Below are 14163 nucleotides of genomic sequence, written 5' to 3'. Positions count from 1 at the left end.
CTTTTAATATTGTTAATTTTGTTAAATCTTGTTATAAGAATGTTGGAGAGTGAGGATTTTACACACATTTTTATAAACTGGGCCTTATGATAACCAGATTTGGTGCAAATATATGTGATAACCAACATATAAGTGACAACAAATTAGTGACAACCAAAAGACAGACACACGGATAAAAATTAACAGTAAAATTGCTTTATCATTGCAAAATGAGAAACAATAATTTGTATTCACTATCTTTCAAATTGTGACTAAATATATAACTTTTTCCTATTATCTATGTACAAACTTTGTAAAGATCATCATGTGCCAAAAAATAAAAAAAAAACAAAATCATTTTAGTAATTTTTGAAGGGAAAAAAAAAAGAATCACATGGTAAGCCACAAAGTAACATATGAATACCTCTATGTTAATGATTATAAAGCATTCAAGCCTATGCTTTTATTCACTCAAACAGTATCACAACATAATCCAGTACTATTACAAGTACCTCACCTATGGCTGCCACTGCGGTTTGGTGAGCCAAGGGCAGCCAGTGGATACCAATAACTGGTGTTTGTTGCCTCACCCATGACTGCTGTTATTTCCTCCCGAGGGCTAGGCAGTGCTTCCTCAAAATGGAACTGCTACAATTACAGTACTGCCAATGGCCACAACCAATGTGGTCCCAGGAGCAGGTGCCAGAAGCAGACCCACACGTCACTACGAGTTGACCTCATATTTGCTGTAGCACCTGACATACAATAGCTAGAACCTCATTTTCAGGAGCAAGCCTTGTAGTCACCTGTTAGACATTAGGACACTGAACTATGTGCCCCCAGCCCCTTGGGGACATCGGCTAACATGGCAGTCTGTGCCCATCACCTCACCCAACACAACCCCAAACTAGGGAGACACTGATGTCTGGGAGGCCTAGGGGGAGGCCCAGTTCTTCTCCAGACTGCTCCACTAGAGATGTCAAAATGCCACAATTGGGTTGTCGGACGTACATTGCAGTTCTGTCTCCATACTGGTCTAGGAACTCCTTGAGGGCAGGGACTATCTCTCTCATTCATTCGCTGGTACATCTGATCACCTACGCATTCAACAAACACTTGCTGAGCACCTGATATACATCATACACACTGTTAGGCACTGGGAAGCTTGCTGTATCAATCATATATATATGGGCTTTATTGCAAGGATTTCATCTTGCATGATTGTGAGGGCCAGTAAAACAGTCTAGTCCATGGAAGGCTGTTTCTTTTTGTGCTGGTGATGCTACAGCCTGAAGTCATATGGTCCAAGGAACAGGGCAAAGTGAAACTGAGAATGAGTAGAACCTATAAGGACAGATGGGAACACCCTTCAACCTTTCATCACTTCCAAGTCTTCAACTTTGCTGATGGGGTATCTTCTAAGAGAAGTCAGTGGTCTTCATGATGAAACTAAGCATGTGCCTGGCTCTGAAGTAAGAGAAGCTAGAGAGGATCTGGCAGGACCTGAAGTTGCTATAGTTCCAGCTGTTTCCCCACACCAACATGGTGAAGCCAGCAGACAAGTGGCAACATGCATGAGCTGCAACATGACACTCTGCTGACTTTCTGACTGCAAAAGTCATGAGGCTACATAGTGTATGAGTCCTACTACATAACATTCCAGAAAAGACAAAACAGTGGAGACAGTAAAAATGTCAGGGGCTCGGGGGAGGCAGGGATGGACAGGCAGAACATAGAGGATTTTGAAGGCAGTAAAACTCTTACATATGATACTACAATGGTGGATACATGCCATAATATATTTATTAAAACTCACAGAATGTACAATACTTGAGTGAACCCTAACATAAAACATGAATTTTCGGTGATGATGAGTCAGTGTAGGTTCATCAGGTATAACAAATGCAACACCACTGTGGTATAGGATATGGATAGTGGGGGAGGTTTTGTCTCTGTAAGGGCCAGGGCATATATGGGAACTAAAATGCCAAATGAGAAAACTCAGTGGGGAGAAAAGAGACAAAAGGGCTATTCCAGATGGAAGGACTAGCATGTAACAAAAGCAGAAGCCATATAACATGTGCGGAGACAAGCCATTTGGTTTAGCCAGTGAAGGAGATAGAACGGGAAAACAGGACAAGGTTTAAAAGGTTGGTTGGAGGCAGAATGCAGAGGTCTTTCTTAAAAAAGTGACAAAAAGTTTAATTCTTATTCTAGTGGTTTCCAACCCCAATTGTACACCAAAAGAACATGTGAAGCTTTTAGAAAATAGCTTGGGGGCCTGATTCCCAGGCCCCCAAATCCAGTAAGTCTCAAGTAGAGAACGTGAGGGCTATGGCTTGTCCAAAGGTAAAAACAGCAAAAGAATATCAGGCTCTAGGATTTAAGAGGGCAAAGTAAGGAAAAATTGTAGGGTCCAGACAAAGATACAAAATAGATCTACCAAAAGAAAAGGAATGCTTACTAAGGAAGAAGAGACCACGATGAGAGAGAAATGGAGTTCAAGGTTTCAGGTCAAGATGTGGCATGAGAGGCCAGTTACGGTGGCTCACACCTGTAATCCCAGCACTTTGGGAGGCAGACGCGGGTGGATCACTTGAGGCCAGGAGTTCAGGACTAGCCTGGCCAACATGGTGAAACCTCGTCTCTACTAAAAATAAGAAAATTAGCAGGCAGTGGTGGTGTGCGCCTGTAATCCCAGCTATTTGGGAGGCTGAGGCAGGAGAATCACTTGAACCTGGGAGGCAGATGTTAAAGTGAACTGAGACAGCACCACTGCACTCCAGCCTGGGTAACAGAGTGAGACTCCAAAAACCAAACAAAAAAAGATGCAGCATGACAACAGAAGTGATCAACGTTAACGGAACTGCACGAGCTGAGGAAAGAAAAAAGCGTTCTCAACTCATAACCTGAATGGCACTGCATGTAAGCTGAACACTAAAAAGTATTTTCAACAATGCTATAATTTATCTTGATTATTGAATGCTATAAGGATTCTCAAATGGCAGTTCTGAAGCCACCAATAAGATGATGAATTATTCTCTTATTTTTTGTAAAAGGAAAATTTATTTTATGCATACATTTAAAAATTACTGATATTTAATTAAGAAAAACACAGTACCTTATCAGTACCAATACAATTCTATCTTTATGCTAGTTCTGTTGAGGTTTTCTAGACACAAACAGGAGCAGGCAAAAGAATCAATCTACTGGTTCTCAGTGGTCAAAATCATCCAGGGAGAGTTTAAAAATTCCTACCCCAACCACTACCACAGGGTACCCTGTTGATATTAGACGTGGAATAAAAATTTGCAGAAAACCTATGAAATGTTTTCAACTCATAATAGTGTCACTTTCCTTCTGACAATGCTTTCTAAATTCTAATAAGTCTGAAGAAAGCTTCTAGATCCAAAAGTTAGATAAAATGAAAGTTTTCAGAGAGCTGATGAGTAAAGGAGCGGAAAGCAGGGAGGGGGAAATGAGGGAGATGTCTGTGCTCTAAGAGAAAAATGTTAGCTATGTGTAGGCTCTGACTGCAGGACAATTCCACCCCACAGTGTGGTACTCCTGTCCCTCCTTGATCCAGTGTGATATCTGGCAACTGGAGTACAGAAACAATAATCGCTCTAAGACAGTACACAAGCCATGCTCATGATTTGTTATATTTGGCATGAAACTTAGGATGTACTTATAAATTTATCAAATCAAATGCAACTCAGCTTAACGTGCAGTTGGCTTACATATGTTAGAGCCTAGGCAGAAGACTATGATGCCAGGCTTGCCAAAGCCACAGTCTACACATACTTGGTTTCATTAAAACGCTTAGTAAGGCTGCAGATTATGTTTGCTATATATATAGTTCAATTTACAACACATTCAAATGATAATGCACACACCATTTTAATTTCTGTGCTTTGTAATGAGACAGAAGGGTTTTCCTTTTTTTTTTTTTTTTTGAGACAGGGTCTCGATCTATTGCCCAGGCTGGAGTAGCAGTGGCATGATTCTGGCTCACTGCAATCTCCATCTCCCAGGTTCAGGCAATCCTCCCACCTCAGGCTCCCGAACAGCTGGGACTACAGGTGCACACCATCACGCCCAGCTAATTTTTGTATTTTTTTGTAGAGGCGGGATTCTGCTATGTTGCCCAGGCTGGTCTTGAACTCCTAGGCTCAAGCCATCCTCCCATCTCAGCCTCCCAAAGTTCTGGGATTACAGGCATGAGCTAGTGCACCTGGTTCACCTTTTCTCTTTCTGAATGAGATCAACTGGTAATAGATTTTCTCACTAGCTTGATTCAGCCATTCTGCAATATACACATATTTCAAAACATCATGTTGTATACCACAGATACATACAGTTTTCATTTGCCCATCTTAAAAAAAAAAAAAACATGTAATAATATGAAAAAATAAGGTAGGTGGAGTGGCTCACATCTGTAATCCCAGAACTTTGGGAGGCTGACATGGGAGAATGTCTTGAGCCTAGGAGTTCAAGAGCAGCCTAAGCAACAAAGTGGGACCCTGTCTCTACAAAAAATTTAAAAATCAGCATGGTGGCATGCACTTGTAGTCTCAGCTACACAAGAAGGTTCGCTGAGCCTAGGAGGTTGAGGCTGACTAAACCATGTTTGTACCTCCTGCACTCTAGCCCAGACAACAGAGCAAGACTCTATCTCCCAAAAGATAAAAAATATAATAAAATAATAATAATACTTTGTTAGCTGGTACCATAGAGTTGCTAGAATCATTAAAATACTCAAAACAAGAATTTGGAAATTATAACTTATAAGTGACTATAAGTCAGAATTCACCAAAAAATTATTTAAAAAACTTAAGATGTTAATATATTAGCTCAAGTCTTTATAGAAAAGGACATGAAATTAATATTCTACTATTAGAATATACTGGACAGAAAGGAAACATACATTAAATGAAAAGCTTGAGCTGCATTTGCTATTCTATTATTTCACCAAAATGAAAGGTAGAGAGAGGCTGAATGAAAAAGGAGATCAGAAGTCCGGACAGCTTAATAGCTTTCCTGAGTGTAAATTTCATCCTTATTTGAAATAAAATAAAGAGAATTCTCAGAAACCTATGACAATTATTCAGATCATCTGCCTTTCTGAACTACAATCACTATTGCTATTCTCTACCAAAGCAGCTGCTGAAACACAGGCACCACATTTTATGGACTACTATAAGACAATGACAGTAAGAAAATCAAATTTTCATTATGTGACCGAGGAACTAAGCAGTATATTTTTCTTCCTAGTAAATAATTTCATTTTAAAATGAGAAAAACCTTTGCTGCTAAATTTTTTTATAAATAATGATTCAGAACCTTTACCAGCAAATGCTTCCTCCTTCTCTTTGAAGAAAGAACCACGATATCACTGGACAGCTCTCAAAAAATGTCTAATGCTATAAACAACACAGTGCAAGAATGACATAATTACTAAAAAAATACATTAACTTATATTCTAAGAGACAAGTGAAACAAATTTTGTTTAAAGTTGTTGGCAAATGAGCTTGTATTCATAATTAGATTTATTAAATGTTATAATACACAATCCCAGCTTCAGTTGAAAACTGCTGTGGTATCCTCAGCATATCTAAGAACAGTGGGTATCCAAGAGCAAGACCAAGGTATTGGAAATCTTCCTAGAGATGACAATATAAATCTACATTAACTATCTACTGTAGTAAATTACTTCAAGTAAAATCAGCCACTTAAAGAATGATTGTTCTATAAACCAATACTACATATAATTAGAATGATAAAGTGGGGGTGTGAGCAGTGGAAAGACAAACTGTTAGGTTATAACTTAAAGGTTACCATTACTGTAGGTGAAAAAAATACACTTTCCATGTATTTAAGATACCACATAGGCCAGGTGCGGTGGCTCACACTTGCAATCCCAGCACTTTGGGAAGCCCAGGCAGGCAGCTCACCTGAGGTCAAGAGTTCGAGACCAGCTTGGCAAACATGGCAAATCCCTGTTCCAACTAAAAATGCAAAAAAAAATTAGCCAGACACGGTGGCACCCATCTGTAGTCCCAACTACTTGGGAGGCTGAGGCACGAGAATTGCTTGAACCTGGGAGGTGGAGGATGCAGTGAGCTGAGATTATACCACTGCACTCCAACCTGGGGTGATAGAGCAAGACTGCATTGCAAAAAGAAAAAAAAAAAAAAAAAAAAAAAAAAAAAAAAAAAAAAAAAAAAAAAAAAAAAAAAAAAAAAAAAAGAAAGGAAAAGCAAAGAAAGGGGAAAAGAAAGGATACTACAAAACAGTTTAATTTCAAAGGGAAAATGCTTCTGGAGGTTTACAGTCATGCATTGCTTAAAGATGAGGATATGTTCTGAGAAATACATTGTTAGGCAAGTTCCTTGTGTAAACATGGAGTGTGCTTACAAAAACCTAGATAGTACAGCCTACTATACACCTAAGCTATATGGTATAACCTATTGCTCTTAGGCAACAAATCTGTCCAGCATGTTACTGTAGTGAAACTGTAGGCAAATGTAACAAAGTGTTACCTGTGCATCTAAACACATCAAAACATATAAAAGGTACAGTAAAAATACAGTATCATAATCTTACTGGACCACTATCATCTGCAGTCTGCTGCTGACCAAAACACTGTGTTGCTGAGCAGTGCATGACTGTGCAGCAGGTCCTTGCTAACATCATTTCGTTATAGCTTTGATGAGGAAAAAATTGGATTCCAGGCTGTGGCCACTGTTTGTATGGAGTTTGCATGTTCTCCCCATGTCTGTGTAGCTTTTCTCTGGGTATTCCAGTTTCCTCCCACATGCCAAAGCTGTGTACATTAGGTGAACTGGCGTGTTGAAATTGTTCCCATTTGAGTGAATGTGAGTATGTGGGAGTGCACCCTGTCAGGGAATGGTGTCCTGTTGAGGGCTAGGTTCCGTCTTGCACCCTTAGCTACTGGGATAGGCTTCTGCCACCCACTACCCTAAATCAGAATAAGTGGGTTGGAAAATGAATGAATGAATACAAGTTATCGTCATACAAATGCATATAAATGCTGCTCTATGGAAGTGTTTAGTGAGCCCACCAGATTTGTTCTTTTTGTTTTTGAACTGCATGGTAGTAGGAGGTGCTCCTTACAATTTTCACTTTGGAAACATTTATTCCTTGATTTAATCCACGACTATCACCATCATCACTCACTGATTCACTAAAAAAGTGGGTAAATAATTATTTAACTTGTTTTCATTAATCTTTCTTAAATGTATGTACAGTTCACACTTACTTCAATGTTAAATATTAAAAGTGTTTTGGATCTTTATTTAGAAGTTTGGTGATGTTTTTGTTACCAGAATAGGCCATAGGAACTTCTTGTTTAGATCAATTAGCCCATGGTACAATTGGTTTAATTATATGCTGTTGTGCTGACATACTTTTCAAGAACCTATCAATGATGTTAAATGAGGACTTACTAATATGCACGTTGTTTGGGGGAAGAAAAGGAATGATATTAAGAGTTTTAACAACAATTTTTCAGTTCACAGGCCCTGGAAATTTGCTAATCCAATTTCTACCACTTTTCACAGATAAGGCAAAAACAGTTCTAAAAAGACAAGGTGACTTGTTCAAGGTCACAAGTAATAGTACAAACAACACTAGAATTCAGGTCCTAAGAATCCTTGGATGTTGTCGTTTTCCCTATATTAGGTGCTACGGATATGATATCTAGCATAAAAGCAAAGTAAAATGAGTTAAATTCAAACAGTTTAAAAGAAGGCTCTCAGAGCAGTGCAATATTAGCTACAAGCTACGGATTAAGCCCTTGAGGGCTAATATGTAGTAATGCAAGGTGTAAATACAATGTTCAGATTAAAATGATAGCTAACACTTACAGAGTAATTATTAGGTATCCAGTATTATCCCATAACCATTTTATATATTTATTTATTCTACCTATGAGCTAGATACAATTGCTTTCATTTTGCAAATGAGGAAAGAAGCTATAATAAAGCTAGCTAAATGATGGGGCCAGAAAACAAGAAAAGATTCCAAAAGAAACGGGGAAAAAAAGTTTCTTATGTACCTATTTTACATTCATGATCAAAATAAATAAACATTCAAGATTATACATAATTTTAAAGGCAAGATATTTTAGATATATCCTGTTTTTTTTTTTTTTCCTTTTTTCCTTATCAGATTCCTCTGGTGAGAATTACTGGTTTTTACAAAAAGTTAGTGGTTAACTTAAGGGCATTCTTTTTTTACAAAAGCCTGTGATGCAGATCAGCAAAAGGTCATGTAAAGATCTATACAATAATAGGGAATGCAAGGAAATTTCAGTACATCTTCTCAAAACAGAAGAATAAACATTTCAACTTAAATAAGGTTTGCAGGTCACACGTTTTCTGTAAGTAAAACACTAAATCATCTGCTCTGCACTAAGACAAGCAACAATTACTTCAGATGAAAAGTTAACCTCAACTTCCTGTACTAGGAATAAAATTTATCTGTTTTAGGGCACACTTTGCACTAATTCTGTAACATGGGATAGATGGATAGATATACATCTGGATGGACAAATGGACTACAGTTATTTCTGAACCTACAGAAAATGATAATATATGGTTCTTAATTTTTAGAAGCTACTTTTATAACTTACCATCTTTTTCCTCTTATCTTGCTCTGTGGGTGGTTCTTCATCTTCTGTAACTTTTGGTTCCTCAAGATGAGACATCAACATACAGCTATAATAATTTTTTAAAAAACATGTTTTAAATAAACAATGTCTATAGACACTTAATAAGTCCTTAAAATCACTAAGAACATGAACAATTTTATGTACCAAAATGTGAGAAAAAGACTAGATAATCTAGATTTAAAATTTAACAAAATTTTTGAATTATGAAAAGATATCTCACTATAAAAAGGGTCCCACTAAAACATTTTAGAGCATTTTACTTGCGCATTTAAGATAGTAATTATTTTTATTTTTTGAGATGGAGTTTTGCTCTTGCTGCCCAGGCTGGAGTGCAAAGGTGCTATACCAGCTGACCACAACGTCCGCCTCCCAAGTTGAAGTAATTCTCTTGCCTCAGCCTCCTGAGTAGCTGGGATTACAGGCATGCACCACCAAGCCCAACTAATTTTGTATTTTTAGTAGAGGGTTTCTCCATGTTGGACAAGCTGGTCTTGAACTCCCAACCAAGTGTTGGGATTACAGGAATGAGCCACCGTGTCCAGCCAAGAGTAATTTATAGGCAACTTCTGAAACAATGAAACATCAACTGACAAAGTAATGCATGTATACTCTTTATATGTTATTTAAAAATGACACAAACTCTTAAAATACTTCTTTTCCCCTAATTTTCACATCTACAAAGTTTTATACATGTAATAATTTAAACATCACAAACATATTAATTATGTGACAATCTATCTTGTGTTCCAAATGACATTACTGTGCTGTGAGAAACTTGTCCCTGAGAGCTTGTATTTTCTGGGTAGTTATAAACCATTTTATTTTTATTTTCTGCACCATGCTCTTTACCATTAGCAGAGATAACAGAAACAGTTTCCTGTTCAGTCAATATTGGTTCCAGGGAGACCAGAAATGAACACTATCTAGTGAATCAAACCGATGGAACAAACCCCACTGTTTACTGATTTGTAACAGAAGAATTCAGTAATCTATCAGCATGATTACAGGTTCTTAACAAATAAACTGTGGCAAAGACAGTTTGTTTTGTAGCAAGTATAGGTGAAGGACAATTCCTGACTCAGCTGTGTAAATAGCTTTTAATATAGAATTAAAACACAGGTGCTGATACTAGAAAACTTGAACAGGCTTATTTTTGCAGTGGAAATGAGTGTCCTTCATTTCTATTTCCTACCATTAACAAAAACAATGTTTGGGCTGGGTGTGGTGGCTCATGCCTGTAATCCCAGCACTTTGGGAGTCCGCGCTGGGCAGATCATAAAGTCAAGAGATCAAGATCATCCTGGCCAACATGGTGAAACCCTCATCTCTACTTAAAAAAAAACAAAAAACAAAAATTAGCTGGGTGTGGTGGTGCACGCCTGTAGTCCCAGCTACTCAGGAGGTTGAGGCAGGAGAATCGCTTGAACCCAGGAGGCAGAGGTTGCAGTGAGCCAAGATTGCACCACTGCACTCCAAAATGGTGACAGAGCAGGGGGAGTTTGGAGTGACTGCCTCTGATCCAGTCAGTGCCTACTGGTGTGATCAAAGAATAAAAACCTTAGGCTAGAAATAAGAAGTCCCTGAAAAACAGCAAGAACCCAATCCCTAACTTGCCTCGACCTCTTGGGGCTGCAATGCTTTTGTCTGCCATGACATAATACGAGTATGGAACAAGTAGCTGGCCAGTAAACTCCATCCGACACAAAGTGAGACAATTACATTATTCTAACAAGCCAAAAGCTAAAAAGGTCTACATCCCAATTTGTATTTTAGAACTGAATAGTAATATGGGGTTCTTTTACACTAGCCAGTTTATGTCTGTTGCAGATTTGAATTCTAACTGCAACGATCATGGATCTGCATGAAAGCATGCTCTACTTTGCATCAAATTCTTCCACTGTATTCCAAAATCTGTTAACTTACTCATATGGTGAATGCTCTCTGTTTTGCCTTCCCTAAATTAAAAGATTTATCATATTAAGGCCAGGCATGGTGGCACACACCTGTAATCCCAGCACTTTGGGAGGCTGAGGTGGGCGGATCACTTGAGTTCAAGACCAGCCTGGGTAACATGGTGAAACCCCTTCTCTACTAAAAAAAAAATACAGTAACTAGCCAGGCATAGTCACAGGTGCCTGTAACCCCAGTTACTTGGCAGGCTGAGATGGAAGAATCGCTTGAACCTGGGAGGTGGAGGTTGCAGTGAGCTGAGACTGCACCACTGCACTCTAGACTGGGTGACAGAGCGAGACTCCATCTCAATCAAACAAATAAAAAGATATATTAATATTGGAGCATATTCTGGAGATACATACATATTTTGTTTCTTTCACTGACCAAAAACTAGACAAAAAACAGTATTTGAAAAGCCCAAAGCTAAAACTGTCATGCAGAAAAATTTTCAATTAAAAGTCAAATCTCGTTTTGTTGACAAAGATTAAAGATAGACAATCGTGTTTTACATAAAAGACATGTAAAAATTTCTAATGAACTAAAATGTGTAGACTGTGCATGCATTAATAGTTATGCTAAAAACAGTAAACACAACAGTTTAAAATAGGAATGACTAACATGAATATAAGTGGCCACTCCTCCATTCTAAACTCATGGCAGAAATCACCAAATAGATCCAGGCACTCCAGTCCGCTAAATAAAAATCTTTCTCAAGAAGAAACTCAACCAGCTAAACAGAACCAACAGGTGTTGGCACGAAAAAATAAAGCCTTTTAAATCATTTCTGGGTTTAAAAGATACCTGAAGTAATACCTTTCATTTAGTCTATACAAACTCTGCCCTAAGTAGTTCAGCCATTTTACAGATGAGAAAAGGCTGAATTTACAAACATTAATTGGGCACTGATAAATAGTATTTTACCTCAAAATTTTTGTAAATGAACTTTTCCCTACTTCAGGGTATCAAAATTGGATGCTTTCAATTTGCTCTTATTCCAGCACCTGAACAGAGTCTAAGTGCATCTGTCTACAAAAAGCTTAGTTCCACTCTACCTGCAGCCCATCTGTTTACACAGGAGGGATAGCTGGGGGCAAAGGCCAAGTATTCAAGTCACTTTCTTGATGTCCAATATCAGCGATTCTCAAACTTGAGCTTTCAACTCAACCACCTGAAGGGCTTTGTTAAAGCACAGCTTGTTGGGCCCCACTCCCATAGTGTCTAATTCAGCAGATTTTGATGGAGCCTGAGAATCTGCATTTCTCACAAGTTCCTCTGTGATGCTTTCTCATCATTTCCTACATAATGTTAATGCTGCTGTTGTTGAAGAAGTTGTTGGGGGCACACATTTTGTTAATCACAGTCCTGTGTTAGGCCAAACCACCCAAAGTGCTTCCTACTTATATTTTTTTATGTCTGGCTTCCAATAAATTGACTTTAATAATGATTTTTTTTTTTTTTTTTACTGCTATGTAACTGACTTTCAACTAGGCTGATAAAAAAAATGATTTATGGGCCAGGCGTAGTGGCTCATGACTGTAATCCCAGCACTTTGGGAGGCTGAGGTGAGCAGATCACTTGAGGTCAGGAGTTTGAGACCAGGCTGGTCAGATTGGTGAAACCCCATTTCTAATAAAAATATAAAAATTAGCCAGGCGTGGTGGCACATGCCTGTAATCCCAGCTACTCGAAAGGGTGAGAAGAAAGAACTGCATGAACCTGGTAGGCAGAGGTTGCAATGAGCCGAGATCATACCACTGCACACGAGGCTGGGCAACAGGGCGAGACTCCAGCTCAAAAAAATAATAACAATAAAAATAATAATTTATGGGTTGCTTCACATATGACAAAACAGACACTATTCAGTTGGTCTCTATAGTGGGCACTTCGCTTGCCTATTTAATCAGCCTCTTTCTTAACTGAGCCCTGAATCTGTCCAATTATCCTCTTCTTCCATGCTACCACTGTTTCAGAAAAAGCTGATCCCATCCCCAATGCCAGTGGTTCAATAAGTAATCATGGAACTCCCATTTTCCTGGTCAACGATTACTTTCAGCAGGGGCATGTTTAAGGAATTCTGGCCAATCAGGCATAAGAAGACGTCTAATGCAATCATTTCCAGGAAAAGTTTGCTTTGATCTTTAAAAAGACATAAGGAAGAAGATTACTTATCTGTCACGGGCAATGCCACAAACTGTAATGCCTAAAACTACTTTTTATTGATAAGGGATGGTAGCCTGCAGATGAGGTTAATGTGCTGAGGGGATGGGGTAGAAAAAACCTGGGGTTTGATGATGCTGCTAAGGCCACAGTGAGCTAATCCTGCAGTCACTTACCTACAATCATTAGGTTATCAGAAACAACTAATTCTTTATTGTTAAAACAGAAAGCCCTTTAACAGGGTCTTATATAAATACCTCATGAAAAATGCATTTCTGGGCTCAGGGCATGACACTCCAATGAGAATAAATATAATTATGAGTCTCTCTCTCCTGTGTTAAATATTTAGCCTAAAGTTTCCTCCTCACATATTTTAAGTTCAACCTGAAGGTCTCTCTGTACATAGCAAAGTGTAACCTAACTGGAAGTGTAAAGAGACTGTAACCCACTCTTGTACCAGTCAGAGTTTCACAGGTGGCTGACTGTTGAAACCATGTTCAAACAAGGCAAACGCAGAGCTGTAACCAATCCAGCTGTTTCTGTACTGTTTCCCTTTTCTGTACCTCACCTTCCCTTTCCTGCTCATAAATATTATCTTGACCAGGTGTTGCCCTGAAGACACTGTGAACCGATTCTGGTTCTGGGGGCTGCCCAATCTGTGAACAATTACTTGCTTAATAAAACTCTTGTTAAATTCTTATTAAAATCCCTTCAATCCTGTGTTAATAGTTTTCTGTTATAATGAGCACGTGCTTTCTTATGCACTGTCTCTAATCCTCTTACAGTCACTAGACTGAATATAAGCAACTAAATACTGTATATTAGCAGTAAAGACAAAGTGCCATGAAGAAACAGGGAAAGATGCAATGATTCTTCCTGTAAGTCTGGAATGCAATTTTAGCGGTAGATATTTGCTAAGGAGGGTAAGGGTGAGGGCTTGATACACCAAGAAGCAGAAATATTATTAGTCAAGCCATGAGTATAAAAATGTATGGCATGTTTACAGAATGATGAAGAATTCAGGGAGGCAAGAGATAAAGCTGGTGACTGAGTCAGCACAGAATAGAGCCCCATTAACTTGATCCTGTAAGAAACTGGGTTTTTAATTTTAAGTGGGGCAGAATGGATCAGAGGCAGGCAAGTTAAGAAAGAGGGACTTCAAGGCCGGGTGCGGTGGCTCACGCCTGTAATCCCAGCACTTTGGGAGGCCGAGGCGGGTGGATCACGAGGTCAAGAGATCGACACCATCCTGGTCAACACGGTGAAACCCTGTCTCTACTAAAAATACAAAAAATTAGCTGGGCATGGTGGCGCGTGCCTGTAATCCCAGCTACTCAGGAGGCTGAGGCAGGAGAATTGCCTGAACCCAGGAGGCGGAG

At 38.8% G+C, this 14163-nt stretch overlaps 1 protein-coding gene across 2 annotated transcripts in view; it reads right to left on the bottom strand.

Annotated features, from left to right (window-relative positions):
• The window catches only part of IPO11 (importin 11), a 210053-nt gene that overhangs the window by 17765 nt on the left and 178125 nt on the right, over nucleotides 1-14163 (bottom strand). The window contains exon 29 of one of the 2 annotated variants that reach the window (XM_017548572.2): nucleotides 8636-8720. The exons of the other annotated variant lie outside the window; for it this stretch is intronic. Coding sequence (XP_017404061.1) covers nucleotides 8636-8720 — 85 coding nt within the window. The remainder of the gene's footprint in view (nucleotides 1-8635; nucleotides 8721-14163) is intronic. 2 annotated transcript variants of the gene reach the window in all.

The sequence above is a fragment of the Cebus imitator genome, unplaced genomic scaffold, assembly GCF_001604975.1.
Source record: "Cebus imitator isolate Cc_AM_T3 unplaced genomic scaffold, Cebus_imitator-1.0 Scaffold211, whole genome shotgun sequence".
Lineage (NCBI taxonomy): Eukaryota > Metazoa > Chordata > Mammalia > Primates > Cebidae > Cebus > Cebus imitator.
The sequence above is the reverse complement of the archived record's forward strand: the minus strand, read 5'-3'. Positions and strand labels throughout refer to the sequence as shown.